A 27,072-nucleotide genomic window follows, 5' to 3' on the forward strand; every position below is an offset into this window, starting at 1 on the left:
GACCGTTCTAAAATGTTGTCCATAATCAGTAGTACCCAACACATTGAAATTAATAAACACTTCATAAAAGAAAAATTGGATAATATAACCAACTTGAGGATATGTTGACCAAAGGTTTAAACAATGTTGTTTTTCAGACTATCATTGGCAAGTCAAGCGTAGATAACATCCCCAAACCATCTTGAGGGAGAGTGTGAGAAAACCTACTTTCACATAATAGGAGATCGCAGATAATTGTAAATATTGTCAACCTAGATTAAGCCATTTGGGGGGTGAAATAATCCCTAATATTTGAGGATTCAAATTAGGATAGAATCATTCTTGTATTATAGGAATTTAATATTCTAGATAGGGCAGAAGCTGCTCCTATTTTCCAACCTAGAATTGTGTACCTATAAACTACTAAATGTGCTATCTAGGATTGTAACACTTAGGAGAAAAGAAACATTCTGATTTCTTCACGGCAAGTAGTGTACCAACCTACAAATACTCTTAAAACTATTAGAACTATAGCTACCATAAAAATTTAAGACAATGTCATCATCTTCAGTAAAATTCCCCAGAGCATTGTTAATACCTACTAAATGGGCAAAATGTCATTCAAAACACCTACAGATTCCAACCAAAAGACTGAAAATCAATGACCACTGTAATACCTACTGAAAAGTCACCCTAAGAGAGATTTTACATTCAAAATTCAATCTGATAATCAGATTATAGTTATTGTGACATTTTGGAGTAACACGCCTGCCTCATCTATGTATGAGCAAAAACATAGAGTCACTGAGACACAGAATTTAAGTATTGGAGAAATAGTCAACATTTGTCTTTAATCATGAACTTAACACAGATCATGAACACCAAAATCATGATACTATCCACCATGCAGGGTTGAGATGAAAACAATCACATCCTTCTCTTCTAATGTAGTATCAAGCTGGCCACTCAGCTCCCAATCACAATCATTGACAAGGACCAGAACCCCAGGTCTCCTGCATGACAAAACAAATTAGCATGTAGAAACAGAATGATGATAAATTGCATTAAGTATTTGGTGTGTCTGCAGTGTTTTTTTTGACATTTTAGCTGTCCTCCATTTGGTTCTTGGAGACCATATCCCTCTGTGTCCATGCTCCTATCCATATTCCATTATAAATCTCCATTTCTTATTAAAAAAAGGATGGAAGGAAAATTTGATTTATGATATATTTAGCAGTTTTTATGAGGCTTTAAAAGAACTCATGGTTCAGTTTTTAATGGTTAGAAATGTTCCCTTTTTCCTTTTTTCCTTTTTTACTTTTCATTTCTCCTCTTTTAAACATTTCAATACATTTCAGCAGAAATTTTTTCTAGGAAAACATGATGCCAAACAGCATCAACTACACTTGTTTGTAATTCACACTTTAAAGCATACCTAAGCACCACCCTTTGAAAATTTAAGGAAATGCCAAAGTTGCTCAGAACTTACACAGAATCTCCTTTCATGAACATCTCAGGCCTCTCCTTGATCAAATTGGCACGAACCCAAGAGAGCAAATCTTTCATGGTTAACTGAAAAGAATATGCAGAAAATAAGCCTTAGCAGTCTAACTGAACATTAAGGGGGAAAAAAAAAAGAATAATTTTCCATGTTTTTCTTGGTATCACTTGTTAAGAATGAAGTTCACCTTCTCTTCACCAACTTGTGGATCAACATTTACACTATGGATCTTTACTGACTCACATAGAAGCTCGAGCCCACCACTGCACCAAAAAATTAATGACTTCATGTCAACAATGGAGCAATTTTTTTTAATTGCAAAGGAACTTTATCCATATAGAACAAGGCATGGGATCAACATTCTACCAAACACAAATTCAGAAACAAAAGCTAAGTCCAGTTACAAGACTCAGAACTCCTCCAAATTTTTGTTTTTCCAAGCCACCACTAAGGATGAGAGAATTAAAAAACAAATAAAGTTATCCAACAGATCATTTATTACTATTAGGGAATTCGATAAATAAATTGAACTACAGTTCAAGCAACTGATGATATTACCTTAAGTTTCTACAATTGACTGCCTGATATATAGAATCCATGTGATTTGGAATCCATGGCATCATCATCAGTTCCTTAGCCCAAAGGTTTGGACGTGAGCTCTCAATGTGGAAAAAGGCAGTGTATTTTGAAAGGAGGGAGACTTACTCTGATTCATAGTACTTTATCCGGTTTAACTATCTACTTTATGTTTTTGTTCACCAACCCCAATAAAATTAGATTGAAAGTCAAGAAGATTCAAAGGGTTTCCCATGGGGAGGGGACACATTGGAGAAAAAGCTACACTTAATGTAGAGAAAAGCCGAAGGAGAGGGCTTGGCATCAGAAGTCCTTCTCTTAATAGGGCCTTGTTGGGAAAGTGGAGTTGAATACTTGCCTTTGAAGGAGATGCCTTTTTGAACCAAGTTATTTAGGACAAATATAGAGAGGAGGTAGGTTGGAGTTCTTACATTGTGAGAGGCGGGTGGGGATCGGGCTTGGAAAGCTATTAGAATGGGACCTTATCAAAAGTTTCTTTTAAGGTAGGGGGTGGGAGGAGAGTGAAATTTTGTATGTATAGATGATGTGGGAAAGAACCCTTACATGTGTCTTTTCCCACCTTGAATGCCTTAGTGTTACATAAAGCAGCATGGGTAGCAAATGTTTGGGAGGAGCAAGGGGAGGGAGGCATTGAAACCCTTGTTTTGCTAGACTTTTAAATGACTGGGAGTTGGACATCATAACGTCTCTTTTCTTAAGATTGCATGGGAATTTTGTCAAGAGAGAAGGATTGGTTGGTATGGGTGGACTCAAGGAATGGTGCTTTCTCGATAAAATCTTTGTACTCTATGCTAAAGTAGGGGTGCTCAATTATTTTCCTTGAAGACATTGTTTAGAACTTGTGGGTCCTAACTAACGTGAGTTTTTTTGCCTAGGAAACTAGTTGAGGGAAGGTTTTAACTTTGGAACAACTTCAGAGGAGGGATTGGTCCTTGGCAAATAGATATCACCTTTGCGAAAGCAGAGTTTAAAGATCATATCCTTCTTCACTGCCCTAAAGCTAGGGAGCTATGGCACTTGATTTTTTCTTTATTTGGCGTCACTTGGGTTCTAACTTTGTTTGTTAAGGAGACCTTGTTAAGTTGGCATGACTACTTTGTGGGAAGAAAGCGAAAAAAGGTTTGGAGAACTACCTCATTGTGTATTTTTTGGACTCTGTGGAAAGAGAGAAACTGAAGAGCATTTGGAAATGTAGAACAATTGACTCATTCTTTGAAAAGTTCATTTGTTTTTTTTTTATAAGTAAAGAAAAGTTGTATATAAAGAAAAGAGGAACCAAAAACAGTTCATTTGTGATTAATATGTTTTCATAGGTTAAGATGTACATTGCCGAAGGCAAATTGTCTTTATTTGAGTTCGTAGATTGGATGGGGTCTAATTAAGGAAGGGGCAGTTTTTTTGTATTTACGCTTGTTGTGCTAGGCCTTTTGTTTACCGTGTATACAACCCATGTACCATGGCATATAGGGCTTTTCAATAAGATTTTTTTCCTCTAGCTTACTTATCCAAAGAAAAAAAAAAAGAAAAAAAGAATGGCCCTCACTCTTTATTCTACATGTACTCCCCCATCAAGAGCTATATTTTCCCAAATCCTACATTTGGTTCTTAGAAAATTTGAAGAAAAATGCAATGGAAAGACAATAGTGAGAAAAATTAAAAGAAAAAAAACAGTGAAGAAAAATAAGAAATAGATTTAAAAGTCAATAAATGATTTTTACATGCTTTTCCAATTGCATTTTACCTATTTTCTTGTCCTACATAAAGATTAGAAAATGCATAAGTTTTAAATTAATTTTAATTATATTTTATTTTCTTTCATATTTCTCATGGTGAACCAAACATGAGAAAATCATTTTCTTCTGTGTTCTTTTGTTTTTCTTAGTACTTTCCAAGAACCAAATATAGCAAAAGAGTATAGTAAAGTAACCTCAACCAAGTATATGACACCTTTCTAGTTACTACAACCAAAAAGTTAAACATCATAGAAACCGATAATATATGGCACACTATAAAACCATTGCCATAAATGCTCTTCTCTGTCTTTTGAACACATGAACAAATACAAGCCTATCTATCTTATGATAAAGATGTGAACCATCTTCACCAAACAGTACTCCACCTTTCAAAAACCATGCACGTATCTCACAACTACAGCTCTTTCTTTTCCGTGGTCTAGGGTTTCTCACACCAATCAAACTGCAACTAAACTGTTCCTATCCTTCCAATTCAAGACAAAATGCCCAAAACCCGCCCCTTAACGACACCCAATTTCCTTAGTTGCAGAGATAAGAATTTGAATTAAAATATGTACAACATTTTCTTAATTACCAATCAAACTGTGAGAATTCAGATCTTTTATAATCGATTAAGAAATTGTTCTATATATGATCCAACAAACATAATTAACAGTCTGCTAAACAGAAACAATTAGTGAAATATCATCAAAATCAAACAGAAAAAACACAAAAAAAAAAAAAAAAAATAAACTTGAAAACCAACAAATTTCGGAATTCCGATTTCTTAACGACCAGAAGACGAGACACGACCGATTAGCAAAGAGAAATAAACGAAAAACAATAATTACCCGAACTCAAGAGTCAGTTGCATCCCCAAAAAGAAAATTCCGAACCGAAGACGAGAGAAAATTTCTAAACCCTAGGTAGAAAGCAAAAGCAGAAACAGAGATGGGCTTTTCTTTTCGGTCCAACCAAAGCCCTAAATGGTTAATGGGTCTGGAGTGGCGGCAAGAATTTGAGCCCTACCTACCATGTTGCTTAAATCCTAAGCATATTATACCTCAACGTTTAGTTTTGCTAACTGTGGATAATTTTAAATTTTAGAATTAAGATAATGAAATTAATTTATTCTCTCAACTTATCGCTTATAAATTTTGTTTTCTCTTTCAAGATGATTGAGTAGGATAGAAGGTGAGACACAAGATAGAAACATAAGAAGGCTCAAGGGAGGAGTATTGAAGCGACTAAACTAGTAGTCCATATATAATTGGGGATGGACAGAGCATTTTGAAGGGGCGTTTAGAGATGGACTCTTAGGGGTCTCCCATGCCTCTTTTTATTAATCATGTCGAAATTGGTTTGATACATACATAATCTATCTTGTTGCCAACTCCGTCTATTAAACCAAAACCCTCAATATATTTTAAGAACTCCATGGTGGGAGGGTCAAGTAAATTATCAAGGTGTATTAGTTCGATGTAGGACCTACCTAATTTTGCTTCTTAGTCGAATAGATGTAATAATATTAGTGTTCAAAGTTTTGAGTAAAATGGTTTTGAGGGAATTTTGAGACTAAAAGGAAGATCATGGGATGATATAGACTCAAGCAAGGTACCCCCACTATTCATAAAATGAGAGGCGCATGCATGCCAACACCGTCTATACAAAAGGTGAGGTTAATATCACCTCATGAGGGAATAAATCAATACCTACTTTGCATGAGGAATTAGGCTAATATCACCTTGTGTGGTGAATGGAGTAACTGAGAGAAGAGTGAGGTGGGGAAGGAGTGTAAGCGACACTACTCTTTGCTTGGATATTTGGTCTAATAAACACTTTAGAATGACCTTGGAAATAAGCTCTTAGGTATCTTAAACCGAAAATTGTTTTAGTCCTCATATTCTTCCATTGTTTATAAATAAACCTTTTGAACCACATGTATATATAGATGTAGAAGTATAAGATTGAATCCCATTAATTAATGAGGCTCAACTAGTGTGAGGCCTCTATATACTCATATCAATGAGCTCTTATACCAATATCCTTATGCTATTGCTTGGCCACATGACATTAGATGCATGCCGATGGGTCCCTTGGTGGCAACATGCCTCCTCTTCTTAATCTAGTTGGAAGATTCGAAGCATGCACAATTTATCCTACTTTGACAAGCCGCTAATTCTATATACTAGACCAAAGCCTTTAGCATGTCCTAAGAACTCAATCGTAGAGAGCCAAGCCCACCCCACCAAGGTGCATTTAGCCTTATTTTTTTACTTAGGTAGGTATAATAACATTTGCTACACCATAAGGGGGACAATTTTGTGGGAGTATAGAGGCCAAGTGGAGAGGCCATAAGATGATACAAACTTGAGCAAGACACTCCCATAAGAAAAGTAAAATACACCAACCTTGCATGAGGGATCATGTTGACATCACCTTCTGGTGGTCTAGGTCAGTTGACCTTGTGACACCACCTCTACAAGTTTAAAAGGCTCAATCATTATCTCCTCATGCAAGGAAATAGTGATATCTCACTAATTATCTTCCTAATTTGAAGCTAATGGTACACTTCCTCGGTATCCATCATAGGTAGATAGACATTTACTATGATGGGGTATTTACTATGATGGGGTCAACACCAATGCCAAGAGTGTCTTCTAATCTTTCATAAAGTGTGTTAGTGCATGTATTAGTGACATAAGACGTGTAATTGAGTGATTGGAGAGTCCTCTTATATGCATGATGGCACATTGTTGGTGATCCAACACATTGCATTGAAACATACAGTGGGAGTATGGAGGTCCACATGGAGTAGTGAGTGAAATTGGACATTAAAAAAAGATTTGATTTTTTTTCTAATTATTCAATGGTAGGTGATAACTTTAATCAACTCTCTAATTATACTTTCAAATGATTGACAAACCTAATGTCAAAGATTCCAAATCATACAAAAATGCCCAATGCTTAAAATCCTAATTTAGGGTATTTGCCTTATGGCTTTAAAATATATATCAAAATGAAACAACATATTCTAAAAAAATATTCAAAAAGCACAAATGAAATTATTTCTAAATTTACAACACTTTATGCCACATGAATTTCTTCAGCATATAAGCTACTTATATGAAAGTCAATAAATGCAAAACTGAGTATGCCCATTTTGGACTTACCTACATCAAAGGTACCCCATAAATGCTTCTTTAGTACCCTTACTGCGACAAGACCTCACTTGAGAGCACAGCAAAATCTGGAGAAGTGCTTTCTTTTTTAGTAGTTTCTCCAAAAAAATGATTAGGAGGAAAATTTTCAATTCCAATGTGGCTTGTTCCAATTAAAGGTGCCACACAAAATGCCCATTAAGAACTACGTACAAATGTGGCAGGCACACAAATGGTAACACAATATTGAAAATGTGGATGGATAAGGTGTTCCTTTTCTATCATTATCCCCATAAACATGATTGGAAAAAAAAAATTCTATTATTTTCTAGCTTTTTCTAGTCATGCTGCCGTGTCATGACTCATGTTAAAGAGTACAAATAGTGGTCCTTAGAAGAATCAAACTTGGATTTCATCACTCAAATGAAAGACTCCTAAAATTTAATTGCTTCTTTTAATGATAATTAATAAATTGTCCACCAAGACAACAAGTAATTATCCGTCTCCACTCAACTAGATGAAACTAATTAAATATACCCTTAAAAGCTTAATAAGTAATAGTATTCTAATCTCTCATTCTCATGTTCATCGGCAGCTGTTTTTCATGTCCCTTTATCCAAACAAGGCGTGCTGTAGTGGGGTGGAATTTGATTTGATTAATTTTAAGGTAGTGAGCACAAAAGGGCTCTTATTTCTTTGCCTATTTAACCACTCTTCAACTTTGGTCATTCCTCACTCTTTTGGGTTGAGAAAAAAACAGGTGAAGTTACACAAGAAGCCGTTAGTTGTGTGCTTGTGTGTGTTTGATGGGGTCTTAGGTCCATTTCTTCTTGGTGCTGATGTCCTTTGAACATCTAAAGCCCAGGGCCTCGTCTTAGGTGGAAAGATCCCTTTGTATCATTGTGTAAGTGATGAGTATCTCCGAGTGCCCTTGGATGTTACTGGGTGATCAATCTATGGCAACTAGAAGAGATCAGACAAACCAAAGCTTTGCCCGCCTAACTGTTGGAATGTTTGGAAGCAGCTTCCAAATAGTTTTGATCATGATTTCTTACTCTTCACCAATTGTCTGATCTACATATATGTAGTTTGGAGTACAGTTAGTTTAATATGATATTGAAGTTCTGGTTCTCCAATTTCTACATGTTATCCCCCCTTCTCTGTATGCGAGTTGTATGACATAAATGTTTGTATTAATATATATTCTTCTTTTTCAAACTGCAGACACCATGATGTTTAGAACATCACTTCTATTGCTGGCTTTCATGGCTGCTGCAACTTCAATTGCTTCGACAGACAGACAAACATATGTAGTTCACATGGACAAGACCAGGATCACATCTTTAGATGGTATTCTTGGTGATTCCAGAAAATGGTATGAAGCAGTTATGGATTCCATCAATGAACTCTCAATTCAAGGAGGAGGCGAAGAAGAAACATCACCTCCCGAGCTCCTTTACACCTATGAAACTGCCATCACTGGCTTTGCTGCAAAGCTCTCCATCAAGCAGTTGCAGGCCTTGAACAAAGTTGAGGGGTTTCTCTCAGCTGTTCCTGATGAATTACTAGGTCTCCACACCACACACTCACCTCAGTTTCTTGGCCTGCATACTGGGAGAGGACTATGGAATGCTCACAACCTGGCCACTGATGTGATAATTGGCATTGTTGATACTGGAATCTGGCCTGAACATGTTAGTTTTCAAGATAGGGGCATGTCATCGGTGCCCTCTCAATGGAAAGGAGCTTGTGAGGAAGGCACAAAGTTCACACATTCCAATTGCAACAAGAAGCTTATTGGCGCAAGAGTCTTTTTCAAAGGGTACGAAGCCATTAGAGGGAGAATCAATGAATTGGTGGATTTCAAATCCGCTAGGGACTCACTGGGCCATGGAACGCACACTGCATCAACTGCAGCTGGTAATGTGATACCTGGAGCAAGCCTTTTCGGTAGGGGAAAGGGCTTTGCAAGGGGAATGAGATATACATCAAGAATTGCTGCATATAAAGCTTGTTATGCTGGTGGCTGTGCAAACTCTGATATATTAGCAGCAATAGACCAGGCTGTTTCCGATGGGGTTGATGTATTGTCACTGTCCGTGGGAGGTGACTCAAAGCCTTACCATATTGACAGTATCGCTATAGCTTCCTTTGGGGCAGTCCAAAATGGTGTTTTCGTTTCTTGTTCTGCGGGAAATTCAGGGCCTTCTAGTTCAACTGTTGCCAATTCCGCACCTTGGATCATGACAGTTGCTGCAAGCTCCCTCGATAGAAGCTTCCCTACTATAGTTAAGCTTGGCAACGGAGAAACTTTTCATGGGGCATCGTTGTACTCTGGGAAAGCAACTAAGCAACTATTGCTTGCTTATGGAGAAACTGCAGGTCGTGTTGGAGTTAATTATTGCATTGGTGGCACGCTTTCTCCCAATCTCGTAAAAGGGAAGATTGTTGTATGCAAACGAGGCGTGAATAGCCGAGTTGTAAAGGGGGAACAAGTGAAAATGGCAGGTGGTGCTGGAATGATACTGCTGAACACTGAAGCTCAAGGGGAGGAGCTTGTTGCTGATCCCCACGTTTTACCGGCCATTTCTTTAGGGGCTTCAGCAGGTAAATCCATAATAAACTATGTAAATTCTGGGAATTCTACTGCTTCTATTGTATTCCGTGGGACTGCATATGGGAATCCTGCGCCTGTAATGGCAGCATTCTCTTCAAGAGGCCCTGCTTCAGAAGGGCCTTATGTGATCAAGCCCGATGTGACTGCTCCAGGCGTGAACATACTGGCTGCATGGCCACCAACTGTAAGCCCAACCGGGCTCAAAAGCGATAACAGAAGTGTACTATTTGATGTACTCTCCGGGACATCAATGTCTTGCCCTCATGTTAGTGGCCTAGCCGCGCTTCTTAAATCAGTTCACAAAGATTGGTCACCCGCCGCCATCAAGTCAGCCCTGATGACAACTGCTTATACTCTAGACAACAAGAGAAGTCCAATTTCAGATTTTGGTTCTGGTGGCTCATCAGCAACCCCTTTTGCATATGGTTCAGGCCATGTGAATCCAGAGAAAGCCTCCAAACCAGGGCTAATTTATGACATTACAACTGAGGACTACCTCAACTACTTGTGTAGCCTTAACTACACCTCTTCTCAGATAGCTCGAGTGTCAAGAAGGATCAGTTTCACTTGCCCAAATGACTCAGTTCATCTTCAACCTGGAGACTTGAACTATCCTTCATTTGCAGTACTTTTCAATGGCAATGCCCAAAAAAACCGTGCCACATACAAAAGAAGTGTAACAAATGTTGGGTACCCTACTACTACCTATGTGGCACAGGTGCAGGAACCAGAAGGAGTATCAGTCATGGTTAAACCTAATGTTTTAAAGTTTAAAGAACTCAATCAGAAACTGAGTTACAAGGTGAGTTTCGTTGCATCGCGAAAAACATCAACTTCTTCTAGTTGGTCTTTTGGATCTCTAGTTTGGGTGTCTAGGAAATATAGAGTTAGAAGTCCCATTGCAGTAACTTGGCAGTAGCTTGAAGACTAAAGAACGGCCGGCTGTTCCATTTAAGAGCATATATAAAATATCATACTTTATATGATGAATGGTTTCATCAGCGCTACCATTTGCCATTTTGGGGGATATAGTAAGAAAAAATTTCATCCTTCTCCATCATCATCAATGCTTTGTCAACTGATATTCATTCTACATTTTTGAAAATGGTAATGCCATCCAAAATTGAAACCAATTTATCAAATGCATAAGTAGTTTTTTCATTTGATATTATCTACGTACTGCATCATCAATTTAATTTTAATTGATTGGATCTCAAATGCATTACATTATTTGCCATCTTTTGCTTTTGGACATTTCTACACTTTAGTTTCCTCAGCTGAAGATTGAACAATTACTTTAATCTTCTCCAATCTCTAATGGATAGTTTTCAATGAGGTGCTTAAAAAAAAAATTGCCAATGAGAATGAATTTGCTTAATGTTCTCATTATTTCATAGAAGACCCCTTCAAGGAGGAGAGTTCAACAAAGCCAAGCTCTGGGGGTTGATCTTTTTAAGAATAAGCTTTGTCCAAGAAAGCCCTTTCCATGTATATATATATATAAGGGTCTTCAAAAAGCCCACGGCCCAGGCCCGAGCCTATTTCTGGATGGGCCGGGCCACAGTCCCCAATTTAGGCCCGGACTGGCCCGCTTGTAGGCCCATAGGCTGCCCGTAGGCCCGCCACTTAAAAAAAATGTATATACATATATAAAAAAAGATATTCAAAAAATAGAAAATGCTACATTAATAAAAATATTCATTGCTAACTATTTTATTAATTGAATGTATACATTACATTTGAAAATGTGGGAAAAGTTTACATCACTACAAAATAAGTACATCCCAACTAGGTTGGCATCCACTTATTTATCAATCATTTGTACTTTTCAACCACAAAAAATAAAAATAAAAATAAAAATATGACATACATTTAGTAAAATATTTTAATCATTATCTTTTGGCGGTGATGGCGAACTATCGCAAATTCATGAAGATCTTGATGATTTTAGTTTTTCCATATTGGCAAACATATTTTCTTCTTGAATAGAATCAAATATCCTTTTATCTGCTATTGCCTAGTCTTTCACACATATATTTGCTTCAATAGAATCTGGCGTTAAGCTGCATCGTTTATCACTAACTACTCTTCCACCTACACTAAAAGCAGCTTCTAATGCAACTGTACTCACAGGAACTGTTAGTACATCACGAGCAATGATAAAAAATACAGGATATTTGTGTTGTTGTGATTTCCACCATATTAAAATATCAAAATCTTCATCATCTTCAAATGAAATTAAATCAGTATTAAGATATCTATCTAAATCAGTTGTGTTGTTTGGAGAACTATTTGTTGTCTTCTTTCGACTTTTCAACATTTCTAGAGCTCCTTTATAAAAAGATGAAGAGCTTGTAGATGTAGGTGGTAATTTAATAGAACTAATATCATCACCATATTTTTCTTTATAATAGTTATATAAATTATATAATAATGAATTTTTTTCATTTTTAAGTTCTTCAATTTTTATTTGGTCATTAAAATAAATAATTGTTAACCATTCATCCAAAGCTTCAAATTTCAATCTAGGGTCCATAATTAAACCAAGATAAAAAATTAAAGGTATTTCTCCCCAATATTTTCTAAATTTTTCTATCATTGCAAATATTACATCATTAAATATATCCAAATTTAAATATTTTTTAAGTACAATAAAAATATTAGTTATTTGCATAACAACTCGGTTTGAAGATGGATAATATACACCACAAATTTTTTTTGTTAAAGTATCAAATACTTCAAAAAGATCTCTTAAAAGATCTGCAATATGCCAATCATAATCATTTAATACATCAATATCTGTTTCACAATCATTGCTAATTAATTGTATTTCATATAGTTCTACTACTTTTCTATATTTTATAATAGTTTATAAAAGTTTATAAGTGGAATTCCATCTAGTGGGCATATCCAAATTTATATTTCTTTTTTTTCATATTTAACATTTTGGAACAATAAAAAAATAATTCATGTTTTGCTTGAGAACTATTAAGACCCGCAGCAATGCCTCTAATTTTTTGTAATGTATCATCAATGTGTTTTAATCCATTTTTTACAATTAAAATTAAAATATGTGCACAACAACGCTCATGAAATATTTTTCATTGATTTTCTTTTATTTGCCAATATCGTTTTAATCTATATACTGCTGCATCATTATTAAAAGCATTATCTAATGTTATTGTAAATATTTTATCACGAATGCCAAAATCTATAATTTCATCATTTATTAAAAATGCTATATTTTTACCATTATGTGGAGCATTTATTATTTTAAATGAAATAATTCTTTTATTTAATTTCCATTCATTATCAATATAATGAGCAGTTATACATGAAAAAAACCACTGTGAGTTAAAGATGTCCAAATATCAGATGTTAAACAAATTCTTCCTTCAAAATTTGCAAAAAAAAAAAATTTGAATTTTCTTTTTGTGTTTCAAAATTTTTTATAAGACTTCTTTTAACCGTATTTCCAGAGCAACCTTAAAATTGAGGATTAACAGCTCGTTGCATTGTTCCCGTATAATAATGAGTTTCCATGAAATTGAAAGGTTGTTCTGCTCTTATTATATAATCAGTCATTTCTTCACGACAATAAGATTCATCATAAAAAAAATGTTTTTAAATTTCCACTTTCATCTTTACCTAATTGCATATAATTTCTAATATCTACATTATTTTTAGTTTTATAATTTTCATGATGCCTTTTTAAATGACTTGTACTTGCATTTAAACCACCACTAAGAAGTTTGTTACAAATTTTACATTTTGCTTTTATTTCTTTTTTATTATTTTCTAAATTTATTTCTATTCTATCAAAAAAATTTCATATATTTGAAGTAAATTTTTTGTTATCACATGCATTAGATGAAGAACAATAACCACTTGTCATAATTATAATTATTGATAAAATATTATGCTAAAAATAATAAATGTAAAATTAAAATGTAACAAATAAATAAAAGAAAAGGTGAAGTATGTTACTAAATTGGAGAACCGAAGCAGAAATTCCTTCAAATTCGAACTCTTTGAGCCACCAATACTTGTTTTTCACCACCAATAATATTGAATAATTTGAGACAAAATGCAATAATTGGAAATATTGTGGAATGGGAGAGAGCTTAAGAGTTGAGAGAATGAAATAAATTGAGGATATTTAATATTTATAGGGAGGTATGTGACCGTTAAGATTTAATTTTTTTTTTAACTGCCAAGATGACTGTTCAACGGTCATATACTTTGAAATTTAACATTTGAAGTGAGTGGTTTGTTCAACGGTCATGTGACTGTTGAACAGTCAACTCACTTTTTTTTTTTTCAAAAATCATACAATATTTATAATATATATATATATATATATATATATATATATATATATATATATATATATAACTAATGCAAAATAGTTGCATAAAAGAGGGACAACTTAATTGGTGGTTGGCTCTTCTTGAAATCCACAAGGGAAGTGTTCAAATCCCCCTTCCTTTAAAACTCAAAAGACATTTTAATTTTTACCCAAGCCCGCCCGCCAAGCCTGGCCAGCCCATTGACTGGTCAACGGGCTCAGTGGCCCACCCCGAGCTGGGCCATGGGCCTTGCTCCTCCGGGCAGGGCGGCCCGGCCCGTTGGAGACCCTTATATATATATATATATATAGGAAGTTAGATGAAGGGGGTTCCTTTAAGTGGATGGTTATGAGGAGGAACTTCCAAGAATGGGGACCTCCCTTAAGGGAGAGCCCAAATAATGTGGTGAAATATTTTTACAGTGCTTAAAGGTTTACCTTTTTGAAAATAAATTAAGTCCAGAGAGTAAATGCAAATAGCCTTTTTTCTACTTAACCAAGCTCTATAATATCACGTTGAAGTACCAATTTTCCTAATCATGCTCTTTAACATGTTTTAAGGCTATTCTTCTGTCATAGCATGCCGTCTCCTTCTTAGCTAAATGTGGTTAAAGAAACAAGGACATTGGTGTGGTGCCAACCAGGTCCCCTTTGATGCCTAGAATAGGGAGAAATCATGCATTCGTAGAAAAAGAGGAAAGTGGGGGTGAAATCAATACCTCTCCATTTTAATAGAAGAAAAGGATTATGAGTTCTCATTTTTTATTCTATCAATCTTCTACATGTCCATGAACTTAATGTCTGCTTTTTTTTTTTCTTTATTATTATTATTATTATTATTCATGTGGTTTATATCACAAGTGCACGACAAGGTGAAACAACCAGACTAGCTAGTTTTCAGAAAGGAAGGCCAAAAAGAACTTTGTTTAGTTTTTCTTTTGTAAAAGTGTGCTAGTGTGCTCAACCACCTTCACAGTACACTCATCTGTTGGCAATAAAAGTGGCAATAGCTTAAAATGGGACAAAAGGGAAGAAGACTCTGATGATGAGGGCATATGGTCACACCCCATGAGCTGGCTGGTCCCATCAAGATGGTCCCCAAAGAGGGGTTATTGGATTTCTTTTTACCAACTATATGCCTCATCACTACTACCGGTGAGAAAGCAAAAAAAATGATGTGTCAAATGCTACACCCCTCTTCTCATGCTCTACCAAACCCACTTGTCAATTCCCATCACTCCCACCCCCTAGTGGCATTTTTTAGGAATGAGGCATATAATTCTAACTCCTTAATTTTCTTTCGGTTCTGAGTTGATTCCCTAAGTTTTATTTTAGATGTTTGTCGGATTTCAGAAAAAGAAACAAGCGATACTTCATCTTTGATAGATGTTAATCAATTTTCTGATCAATCTCTCTATCATCAAAGGTTCCAAATTGCTAGACCCTCGATCACTCTAGAAATTGGGTGATCCAATGTCAATTCTTTAACCACTATTAAGATGTTTTGATCTCTATGTAGAAGCTCAGCTATCTTCACTCACAAGTCAAATGAGGAGATGATTAACTTGTCAATTCGTTTGTGACATCAAGTTTGAGAATCTACCCTTTAATGGAAAAGCTACATGATTAGTGGGTCACTAGACGACGGAATGTTATTGAATCATGTTGTTTTAGAATCTTATGCTGGTAATAGACCACCTTACATTCTCTAGCTATTAGAAAATGTGAAAGAAACAAGACCCAGAAAATCACAAATGCCCACTGAGAAGCACGAATGTGTCAAGCTCATAAATGACACAGCACATAAAAGATCTGGAAAAAGGGTTCCTTTTCTCTAGCATTTTCCCGAGAAACATGATTGGAAAGAAAATTTTCCAATCCTTTCTCTAGCTTGTTCCAATAATAAGTACCCAGAAAATGCCCATCAACAACTACAAACGTGACAAGCTCAAAAATGGGAGAACAGTATGAAGAATTTGGATAAGGGTTTCCTTCCCCACCATTTTCCTTTAGAGGCATCATTCAACACAACATAAAATGAAAGACTCCTAAAGTTTAAGACCCTCTTTGGTTGTATAAGTATAATCAAGTGTCCATGAAGACATGTAAACACCTCTCTCCACTGAACAATACGAAACTACACTCCTACAAGTAATTGTAAGCAGAAGTGCTTTTCTTACACCCTCAAAATTGGATTTTCCAAAGCGGGTTGATCAGGGCGTAGGGCAGTCCCACATCTCTCACTCTCAAGTTGATTTTGCAGCTTTATTTCGTGTCCCTTTTTCAAAACCAAGGCGTGCTGTTTTGAGGAAAAGGAGAGGTAGTGGGTAGATACTTTGATCGTAAGTCAGTTAGTTATTATGTCAACTCTATGTGGCACCTTTCTTTGCCTATATAAGCCACTCTTCAACTTTGGACATTCTTCACCCTTTTGAGGACAAAACAGAGGTACAGTTGCGCAAGAAGTTGTTAATTAGTTGTGTGTTTGTGTGTGTATAATGGGCTGTTAGGTCCATTCCTTCATGGGTTTGGGTGGTGATATTCTTTTCTGTCTCATGTGATCAGTAGGATAACAGTATAACACCTTAGTATGTGTATCAGCAGTTCTGCCACTGGGTCGGGGTCGGGTTGGTAGTACTAGTAAGGCATGTTGCTGCATACGGGTCTTTAGGCCCATTCCTAAATTGGCATCTAGTTCAAATGTAAGTCACATAGAATCATGTCTAGCTAGCTTGCTTGGCTTGTAGTTTTGCTGCTGGGCTCGGCCTAGGTTTGCCTGGTTTGATCTCCAAATGTTCTTGGGTGTCACCGGCAGTTCAATTGTTAATTATCAAAGCTCTAGTCTTCTGATCTTTGCTCACGTTACCCCCCATAATTAGTGACTAATTCACTTGACATAATGTCCCTACTAATACATATTCTCCTCTTTCAAACAGGCACCACAATGTTTCGAACATCATTTTTGTTGTTGGCTTTCATGGCTGCCGCAACTTCAATTGCTTCAACTGACAAACAGACGTATGTAGTTCACATGGACAAGGCCAAGATCACAGCTTTACGCCTTGCTCTTGGCGATTCCAAGAAATGGTATGAAGCAGTTGTTGATTCCATCATTGAACTCTCAACTCAAGATGAAGAAGAAGAAACATCTCCTCCTCAGCTCCTATACACTTATGAAACTGCCATGACCGGCTTTGCCGCAAAGCTCTCCATCAAGCAGTTGCAAGCCTTGGACAAAGTTGAGGGGTTTCTATCAGCTGTCCCTGATGAATTACTAAGTCTCCACACCACACACTCACCTCAGTTTCTTGGCCTGCACAAGGGGAAAGGACTGTGGAGTACTCACAACTTGGCTACTGACGTTATAATTGGCATCATTGATAGTGGAATCTGGCCTGAACACGTTAGTTTCCATGACTGGGGCATGTCACCTGTGCCCTCTAAATGGAAGGGTGCCTGCGAGGAAGGCACAAAGTTCACATCTTCCAACTGCAACAAGAAGCTTATAGGTGCGAGAGCCTTTTTCAAAGGCTATGAGGCCAGAGCCGGGAGAATCAATGAAACAGTGGATTACCGATCTGCTAGGGACTCCCAAGGTCATGGGACACACACTGCATCAACTGCAGCTGGTGATATGGTAGCTGGAGCTAGCATTTTTGGCATGGCCAAGGGCTCTGCCAGTGGAATGATGTATACATCAAGAATAGCTGCCTACAAAGTTTGTTATATTCAAGGTTGCGCTAACTCCGATATATTAGCAGCAATAGACCAGGCTGTTTCCGATGGGGTTGACATCTTGTCACTCTCTTTGGGAGGTGCCTCAAGGCCGTATTATAGTGATAGCTTGGCTATAGCTTCTTTCGGGGCAGTTCAAAACGGAGTTTTAGTTTCTTGCTCTGCAGGAAATTCAGGCCCTTCTAGTTCAACAGTTTCCAATTCCGCACCATGGATCATGACCATTGCTGCAAGCTCCCTTGATAGAAGCTTCCCTACTATAGTTAAGCTTGGTAATGGGGAAACATATCATGGGGCATCTTTATATTCTGGCAAGCCAACTCATAAACTATTGCTTGCTTATGGAGAAACAGCGGGCAGTCAAGGAGCTGAATACTGCACTATGGGCACACTCTCTCCGGATCTGATAAAAGGAAAGATTGTTGTATGTCAGCGAGGCATCAATGGCCGAGTTCAAAAGGGGGAACAAGTGAGAATGGCGGGTGGAGCTGGAATGCTACTGCTGAATACTGAAGATCAAGGTGAAGAACTTATTGCTGATGCACACATTTTACCAGCCACTTCCTTAGGGGCTTCAGCAGCCAAATCCATAATAAAATATGCAAGCTCCAGGAATCCAACAGCTTCAATTGTATTCCAAGGGACTGTGTATGGCAATCCTGCGCCTGTAATGGCAGCATTCTCTTCAAGAGGCCCTGCTTCAGAAGGGCCTTATGTGATCAAGCCCGATGTGACTGCTCCAGGCGTCAACATACTGGCTTCATGGCCACCAACAGTTAGCCCTACTCGGCTCAATACGGATAACAGAAGCGTACTATTCAATATAGTCTCTGGGACATCAATGTCTTGCCCTCATGTTAGTGGCCTAGCCGCGCTTCTTAAAGCAGTCCACAAAGACTGGTCACCCGCAGCAATCAAGTCAGCCCTGATGACAACTGCTTATACTCTAGACAACAAGAGGGCTTCAATTTCTGATATGGGTTCTGGTGGCTCACCAGCCACCCCATTCGCTTGTGGTTCAGGTCATGTCAATCCGGAGAAAGCCTCTGATCCAGGGCTAATTTATGACATTACAACCGACGACTATCTCAACCACTTGTGTAGCCTTAACTACACCTCTTCTCAGATAGCTCTAGTGTCAAGGGGGATCAGTTTCACTTGCCCAAATGACACACTTCATCTTCAACCTGGAGACTTGAACTACCCTTCATTAGCAGTACTTTTCAATGGCAATGCCCAAAACAACAGTGCCACATACAAAAGAACTGTAACAAATGTTGGGCAACCTACTAGTACTTATGTGGCGCAGGTACAGGAGCCTGATGGAGTATCAGTCATGGTTGAGCCTAGTGTCTTAAAGTTCAGAAAATTCAATCAGAGACTGAGTTATAAGGTGAGCTTTGTTGCCATGGGAGCAGCATCAGCTTCAGTACCAAGTTCATCTTTCGGATCTCTTGTTTGGGTGTCTAAGAAGCATAGGGTTAGAAGTCCTATTGCAATAACTTGGCAGTAGCCCTCCATGAAAGCCTTCATCTACAGAGATTCCAAGCTTGAATTCTATTATGTTATGGAAAATTAGATGAAGATCAGTACTCTTCATTTTGTCCTAATAGAAATGTAGCATTCAATAAGAGACATGGGACTTGAGCATTGACCCATGATCAATATAATGAAAAAGGGCAAGAGAAGTAAAGATAAAGGTGTGTTTTACTAGAAAAATAGTGAGATAATTGGAATGTAATCTTTACTTGGGAAATGGATCCTTCCTTATTCCTCACTGGCATTTTTTGACTATGAAAACCAAGGATTGGACACAAAACGCCCTTCATTCTTATAACAATCACCAAAATGCCACCCATTGATATTTTGCCTTTTTTTTGTACAATTGATTGCATTATCATTGGAGAGCAGGATTCCCTGCTGCAATCCCATAGCAGTTACACTACTAACATGATCTTAACCGTACACGTGGGAGGCAAAAACAGATCCATACAGTCCAACTTTGATCATATCTTCTTCTGATAGGCCACTGAATGCCTAGAACTAGATCTAACGGCCAGGAAGATTTGACCCAACAGCCCAGATCAAAAGGTTCGTTTTCTATACAAACAAAACCACACCTCATTACACCTCTCCCCCCTTTCTCAGCGATTCCATCTCTGTAATCATTCATCACCCGCTCGTAAGCTTCTTTTTTTATTTCTACAGAAATTTACTGAAAAGGGCTAGATTTTTTTCTGATTTGACTCTTCTGGGTCTGATCCAAAACCACCCAACAATAAGCGTGAACAGAGATTTTTGGGGTTTGGCGAGTTAGGGCTTTGGGGTTGGACTCAGTAGCCGGAAGAGCTGAGTCACTCTGTTTCTTGTGTTTGATAAGTGTGACTTGAGTCTATGGAGGCTTATAAGAAATGGGTTAGGAGGAACAGGGACTATGTTCACTCATTAGAGTCTCTGGCTAATGTAAGCCCCTTTCAACTTCTGCTAATTTCGTTTGTCTTCTTTTGATATAATTTTCAATCAATGGTGCTGTTTATGTATTTTTGTACGGTTTTTGTGCATTTTTTCTCGTTTCTTTGAGCGATGTGTCCGTTTGGATTGATGGGTTTTTATTAAGCTTCTTTGTATCATTCATGTTAATTCTAGAACGGTGAAAATCTGACAAATATTGGTATTGAACTGTGTTTGGATGTATAAGTGAAGCTATCTCATACGATTGTTGTAAATTGCTATGTGGATGCTGTTATTTTCTTGTTTGAACTGTGGCTTTGTGGGATTTCCTTATTCTTGTTTATATTTTTCATGGTGGCTCAGAGATGGTGAGCATCTGATAGAATTTGAGCTTGAACTCTGTTTGGATGTGCTGGTAATGATATATTGTCTGTGTATTGTAAACTATTGTTCAGGATATGTTGCTTACTTGATTATTGGACTGTTTTCTTCATGAGGCTTCATAGTGCTTACTGCTTTTTATCATCCATGGTAATTGAGAGATGGTGAAATTTGTGACCAAAACTCAGTTTTGATCAATGTTTTAGAAGGCTAAAGACAGTCTTCAGGCGAATTGCCTAAATGAGGTGTACAACTTAAACAAATAAAAAATGAAAAATTATCAAAAAAAAAAAAAACTCATAAAGTCACAAATCACAATAAATTTGAATAATAATTAAAAAGAATTTCATTATGATAAAATTAATTATTTTTCATTATTAATAGTTCTAATTTAGTTCTTTTTTCTAATATAAAATTTAGCCCTCTCTCTTGATTTTACAAAATAATGTTCAACATTGTTGTTACTATCACTAGGATCTTCCAAAAAAGATAATCATATCCAATTGCTATATTATCCTCCCTGTTGTTTTAATACCCACCCATCCTTGTTCTTCGTCCACCAATTTTTTTTATAGGTAAAAGCACAGAAAAATTTTTATATATAAAAGAGTAAAGGGCACCTAAAGGCTAACTCAAAGTATACAAGGAGTATACAAGAAACACCTAAAAGGAAATAACAAAAAAAGAAAAAGGGATAAAAAAAATTTCATCCACCCTCATCTAGAACCCAACCAATCAAAAAGTTAATTAAAGGTAAAGGATGTTCATCTATAAACAACTTAGTCCAAGACCACAAATTACATACAAAAAAAACTTTCATCCTTTGAATTGAAAACCCCTCATTATCAAAAGCAATCATGTTTCTTTCCTACCAAACTGACCAAAAGAATCATAAGGGGGTTGCCCTCCACACCTTTTTATGCTTCTTGCCCACAAAAGAAACATACCAACCAAGAAAGGTCTCTCTAATTGACAAAGGGAGGATCCATGTCACCCAAATAGAGCAAATAATAACTCCTACAAAACCCTAGCCTTGGTGCAATAGATTAGAATATAATCAATAGACTTTTCTTCAACACAACAAAGGAAACATCTATTGGCCATGGACCACCTTTTAAGTTGATCCAAGGTTAAAACATTACCCCACGAAGCTTCCCAAGCAAAAAAACCCATCTTGGTAGGAACATAAGAGCTCCAAATGATGCTCCTCGGGAACAGGATTGCATATCTAAGCTCAAGAGCACTATAAAGAGACTTAACAGAAAATTTCTCATCCTTAGTCTCTTTCCATAACACCCTATTCTCCAAATCGGATATCAACCTCTTCCCTTGTATTTTTAAAAGGAACCTCTCCACCATCTCCACCTGCCAATCATTGAAAGGCTTAGAGAACCAGGGATTCCAATCCCCCTCCTCACTTGTAGAGTCCCAAATCTCTGCCACCCATGCCTCTTTTGAAGCCGCTAAGGCATACAAAGAGGGGAAAGAATTGCACAAAGCATCGCTCCCACACCACTTGTCCTTCCAAAATCTCACTCTTCTACCATCCCCCATAGAGAACACAATTTTATTATGCAATAAAGACCCTTCCTTCCTGATTTCCTTCCATAACCCCACACCATGTCCCTCCCTCATTTTTCGAGTACACGACCCCCTTTCTTCCACCCCAAACTTCCTACTAATAACTTACTTCCAAAGAGTCTCCCTTTTTACTGCAAAGCGCCAACTCCATTTTCATAAGAGGGCCCTATTGAGTGTAGATAGGTATCTAACAACCAAGTCATCTTTCCTTTAATTTGAACAAACAATCACCCACTTTGCAAGATGAGGATTCCTCTCCAAAGTCCAAACCACCTTCCCCCGCCCCAAAAAAAGTCTTTTGGATCCGCTCTAGTCTCAATCTAACCACTCTTAACATATGCATAAAAAACATGAAGTAAATGGGTATGCTAGACAAAGTACTCCAAATGAGAGTGATTCTCCCTCCTTTAGAAATAAATTGCCTTTTCCACATGGCTAGCCTATTCCAAAACCTCTCCTCCACACCATCCCACACCAGCATAGATTTATGTGAAGCCCCAAATAAGTGGAAGGAAGCTCCCCCACCTTGCAACCAAGCTCAAGGGCCAAAATCTCTAAATTCTCTACCCTCCCCCATTGGTAAAATTTCACTCTTATCCAAGTTGATTCTCAAACCTGATATGGCTTCAAACCACATTAACAACTAGCTCAAATAAGTCATCTAATCCTGGGAAGCCTCACAAAAATATAAGTGTATCATCTGCGAACAGAAAGTGAGTGATTTGAGCCCCATCTCCACCCCTTTCCTCTACCCTACAGCCACATAAAAAACCTCCACGCACTACTCTATTGATAGCATCCACCAATTGTCATGGTATCTTTTTTTATCTATCAATAATTAGATTATATATGAGATCAATCACTAGGACAATCAACAATTCCCTTATTCTTCTCAATCTCTCTTTTTCCCTTCCATTTAAAAGGTTAATTGAAAGTCAAACAAGCCCTTATTTTTTCAAAGGTTTAACCAAGGAGGGTCTCTATACAAAATTCATGAAATCTATATCAGAAGTCCACAAAAGCAATAGATGATAGAACCCGTTAGAACTCATTGAATATTGAGACTTAAGCTCAAAGCCCATAAAGGCCGAAAACCCTTTGGATATTTGAGGCTTAGACCTCAACAGCCCAGAGGCTATAGCCTCAAAGCTATAAGCCTCGACAGGGTGAGGCTTATAGCCTCAATTACCCTAACTAAAGCTATAGCCTCAATGCTAATTTGTAGAACCCTGCCTTGAGATTAGCTTTGAGGTGAGCCTCTAGGCATAAAGCCTCAATAGCTTTTTAAATCATGGGTTTGGATATTAATTTAATTATCTTATCTAAACCTTGCTATTGAAAATTATGGATTCGGAAGGACAAAAATACTATGTGCATTCTATGAGTTGTTCTCCTATATAAGTTGTGTCAACTACAATTAAATTTATGCTGTTATCTAATAAATATATTATTGATCAACCATGTTTCTATTTATTCTAGTTGTTTCCCTTGTGCTTGTTCATACCATCCATGACAACTCAGAAATGGAGATAATCTAAGAATTTTGAAATGTGCTGGATGTTTAACTAATGTTGTCATTTGGGTTTAAATATTTATTGCAGGGATTAACGTGGCTTCTTCCAGAACGATTTTCATCTTCAGAAATAGGACCAGAAGCAGGTTTTGTGAAACTTTGGTAACATTTGGCTTCTTCTTGTTAGCTTAGAACCTGATACCATGGGGGTTTTCTTTCTTTATTTGAGAAACCTTCTATTGATTTCATAGAAAAGCAGGAAAAGTAAATAAATAATATTTTTAATCTTTTAAGAGCTTAACTTGATTAAGCCAAGGATTCAAATTTCCAGAAAAATTGAGTTTTGGCTTTTCTTTTCTTTATTTTTTGTGGTTATCTCCCGGTGTTCTCATAATGAAAATCCAAGTTCAACTTTTAATTTCTCATTGCCTACATTTTCACCCTAAACAAACAGGTTGTGATTATTTTGTTTATTTTTGTTTATTCAGGATTCTTTGCCTTTGTCTTGATCTTTGTGCAGTGTAGAGATTGTGTTTTTTAGTTACCGTATTATACTTTCTTCTGCAGTAACTGCATTCTTGGGTATAATCACCGCAATCAATGAACATATAATAGACTCAACCCCAACCCACATGCATACAAACTCCACAGAGTCTTCATTCCCTTATTCATTGTGTATATCTGCACTGAAGGACTTGGAAACATTGGTTGAAGTGGTGGCAGAGCATTTCTATGGTAATGAGAAGAAATGGAATTTCATCGCTATAACAGAGGCTACTAAGTAAGCCACAATTTAATTTAGTGTATGCTACTCTTTATCGTCTTCAAGTTGCCATTTCCTATACTAATGTTAGGGAATTCAGCTAAGAGATGGATTTCACTATAATTCAGGGTGTTAGTTAGGTTAGCTTTGTTCCACAACCATGGATATAAGATGCTTTTGCATGGAGGGGAGACACCAAATGTTGAAAACAGTGCAAATGCTTCAAGTTCTCCACATAGCAATGGAGGTTTCACAAAGCCAAGAGGGCACCATGGCCATGGTTATTTGCAGCGTTATCCTGGACAGAACCCATGGAATCTGGAAGGCAGAGCATTGTCTGCCTTGAGCAGGTTTGGAGACAATGCTAGGATGGTTTCTGACCCAACATGGTTGCACAGAGTTCAACAACAGCAGGCAATTATGGATCCCCCAAGTAAATATTCTTTTAGAATTTGGCACTTGGATATGATGATTCAAATTTATGAGATATGCTAAATTTTTCTATTGCATGTTACAGCTCCAGTGGTTAAGAGGCATACCCTTTCCTCTATTCTTTCTGAGAAGGGGCTTCATGGGGTTTTATTTGTGATGGGAGAGGTGCTCTTTATCACAAGACCATTTATATATGTTTTATTTATTAGAAAATATGGAATTCGGGCATGGAATCCTTGGTTTATCTCATTGGCTGTGGATCTCCTTGGAATGGGCATTACTTCATATGCTACAGGGTCAGGGGATAATAGGAAACATAAACAATTTCATATATCAGCCTCCGAAAAGGACGAAGTAAGTTTATATTCTAATGATCATTTGAGTAAATCTAGTTCATCAACCTTCAGCATGAGTTTGGCTGTTGACTGAATTTGGAAATAGCTTCTTTTGTTAGCATTTTTTTATTTCTTCTTTTCTGTGTATGTAAATTTGAATGATGGTCAATGGTGAGTTGTCTCAAATGTTCCATCATATGGGTTTGATATAGTTAAAAAGAAGGAAGCTGTTGTGGGCACTTTACCTCATGAGAGATCCATTCTTTAGCAAGTATACCAGGTATTGATGTATTTCTGGAGCTAATTCCTAGTTTGTACTGTTTATTTTTTCAATTGAAACTTCCTTTTAGGCATTCTTTTTGAGGAAAAAGTTCATAAGACACAACATTATGCCTTTTAAACATCTCAGGCAAAGACTTGAAAGCACACAGAAGGTGTTGGAACCTGTTCCTATTATTGGATTTCTCACAGGTGTGCTTACAATATTCTATACTGTTGAAGTTCTCTTGTGATTTTATCATGTTTATTTCCAGTTAATTTGACTAATTTATTCAAAAACCCTTTCTCTAATCTTCTTTTCAATTAAATCTTCTTCCCATTGTGTTATTTGTATTTCCTTCTATTAGATTAATTTATCAAAAAAAATCTTGCCTCTTTTGCATGTGCAGAAAAGATAATAGAGCTCATCACTGGAGCTCAGACGCGGTACACTTACATGTCTGGATCTTAAGATGGAAGCTAAATAAAGTTATGCTTTTTCCAGCTCTTCACCTTTTTGTTGAAGTAATCCCCTAATTTTTAGGAAATACTTTACATTTCTATTTCACATTGTTCTCAACTCTACAAATGTCAAAAGACTGTACCATATTTTGTTGGTATCTGGCATTGAGTGAGGAGCTGTCTCAGGTCCATGATTTGGTGCCATTTTTCTGCTTTAGAAATAACAAATGGCTGTATCAAATTCTTTAGTTGAAATCCAATTTTGTCTGTCTCAAGATTGATGATTCAGGATCATGTTCTTTTCTTCTTCTTTTTTCCTTTTTTTTTTCTTTTTTTTATATAATAAATAACTCCTTCCCGAACTTGTGATTGCAATATATCTAGTGCAATTTAGAGTCTTTTTGTTTCTTTATTGTCTTTCTTCTTTTTTGAATTTGTTTCTCTTGATTGCTTAACAAATTCAATGTTATGTTCACACGATTAACTGCATACGCAGCTTGGTTGTCTGCATACCCATCCTTAGAGGGGTTTAGCAGGTGGGTTTAATTCCTGAAGCAGAATTAGAATTGTTTCATCAGTGAGTCATCTGGGTTATGTTATAGTCTGGGTTGGTACACCAATACTCTTTGGAGGCTTACACCCCTTTCCTCACACTCTATCGGCCTTTGGACCTTTCCTCTTGTCCATATCCAAATTTTTCGTCATCTTTACTCTTTACTTTCCTTTAGGCACAATCAATCTCAGTCTCTGTAAAATCAAATGACATTCAACTTCTTCAGCTTGGAAGAATTCCAGTATATCTGTGACCTGTTTCTGACTCGACCCTAGTTTGGTCAAGGTCTTATTCATGTTCCTTTTGTCTTATTTTCAGTTTTGGAATCGTATATGATTGTCATTTCTTGGTTGACATGCAGAGTTTGATTGATTCACTCAACCTATAACTCAGCAGTTGGCAGGAAGTATCATATACCACCCACAACTTCAGACACCCCTCATATAAAATCCATACAAATGATTTTGTTGTACTAGCATTTCTAGCTCTTCCACCCTCCCCAAAACTCTGCCATCAGCTTATCTTATTATTCTTCCTCCATTTTTCCATCTTGGTGCTGAATCTTCCTTCCAATTGATGTTAATGGTTAAGTCTTTGAATCAACTCCAACTGTTAGAAATTTGGTCTAAATCAATTTACATGCATTATTACCCGTTATTTATTGTTTAAGCT

At 36.9% G+C, this 27,072-nt stretch overlaps 4 protein-coding genes across 6 annotated transcripts; 3 read left to right on the plus strand and 1 right to left on the minus strand.

Moving 5' to 3' along the window:
* Positions 1 to 653: 653 nt before the first annotated feature.
* Positions 654 to 5,150, minus strand: LOC100257432 (ubiquitin-related modifier 1 homolog 2). Its single transcript, XM_002278501.3, has 4 exons — positions 4,662 to 5,150; positions 1,668 to 1,743; positions 1,469 to 1,551; positions 654 to 992 (listed from the first exon to the last, which is right to left on the minus strand). The coding sequence occupies exons 1-4, from the start codon at positions 4,682 to 4,684 to the stop codon at positions 875 to 877; spliced, it is 300 nt and encodes a 99-aa protein (XP_002278537.1). The 5' UTR covers positions 4,685 to 5,150; the 3' UTR covers positions 654 to 874.
* Positions 5,151 to 7,727: 2,577 nt separating this feature from the next.
* LOC100257393 (subtilisin-like protease SBT1.1) lies at positions 7,728 to 10,580 on the plus strand. The gene has a single exon (XM_059743265.1). The coding sequence runs from the start codon at positions 8,156 to 8,158 to the stop codon at positions 10,505 to 10,507; it is 2,352 nt and encodes a 783-aa protein (XP_059599248.1). The 5' UTR covers positions 7,728 to 8,155; the 3' UTR covers positions 10,508 to 10,580.
* Positions 10,581 to 16,205: 5,625 nt separating this feature from the next.
* LOC100262514 (subtilisin-like protease SBT1.1) lies at positions 16,206 to 19,455 on the plus strand. Of its 2 annotated transcripts, none has more exons than XM_059743097.1 (2): positions 16,206 to 16,384; positions 16,873 to 19,455. In XM_059743097.1, the coding sequence occupies exon 2, from the start codon at positions 16,881 to 16,883 to the stop codon at positions 19,182 to 19,184; it is 2,304 nt and encodes a 767-aa protein (XP_059599080.1). In that variant the 5' UTR covers positions 16,206 to 16,384; positions 16,873 to 16,880; the 3' UTR covers positions 19,185 to 19,455. The 2 variants fall into 2 exon arrangements, with proteins under 2 accessions (XP_059599080.1, XP_002272965.1); XM_002272929.4 differs by lacking the exon at positions 16,206 to 16,384 and adding an exon at positions 16,391 to 16,638.
* A 332-nt stretch (positions 19,456 to 19,787) lies between these two features.
* On the plus strand, positions 19,788 to 26,141 carry LOC100267673 (peroxisome biogenesis protein 16). Of its 2 annotated transcripts, none has more exons than XM_002272895.5 (8): positions 19,788 to 20,134; positions 23,686 to 23,743; positions 24,165 to 24,378; positions 24,489 to 24,793; positions 24,878 to 25,146; positions 25,340 to 25,407; positions 25,537 to 25,598; positions 25,796 to 26,141. In XM_002272895.5, the coding sequence occupies exons 1-8, from the start codon at positions 20,066 to 20,068 to the stop codon at positions 25,855 to 25,857; spliced, it is 1,107 nt and encodes a 368-aa protein (XP_002272931.2). In that variant the 5' UTR covers positions 19,788 to 20,065; the 3' UTR covers positions 25,858 to 26,141. The 2 variants fall into 2 exon arrangements, with proteins under 2 accessions (XP_002272931.2, XP_010661614.1); XM_010663312.2 differs by having other exon boundaries at positions 20,068 to 20,134; positions 23,686 to 23,759.
* The last annotated feature ends 931 nt before the right edge of the window (positions 26,142 to 27,072 follow it).

This window comes from Vitis vinifera, chromosome 15 (genome assembly GCF_030704535.1).
Source record: "Vitis vinifera cultivar Pinot Noir 40024 chromosome 15, ASM3070453v1".
Taxonomy (NCBI): Eukaryota; Viridiplantae; Streptophyta; class Magnoliopsida; order Vitales; family Vitaceae; genus Vitis; species Vitis vinifera.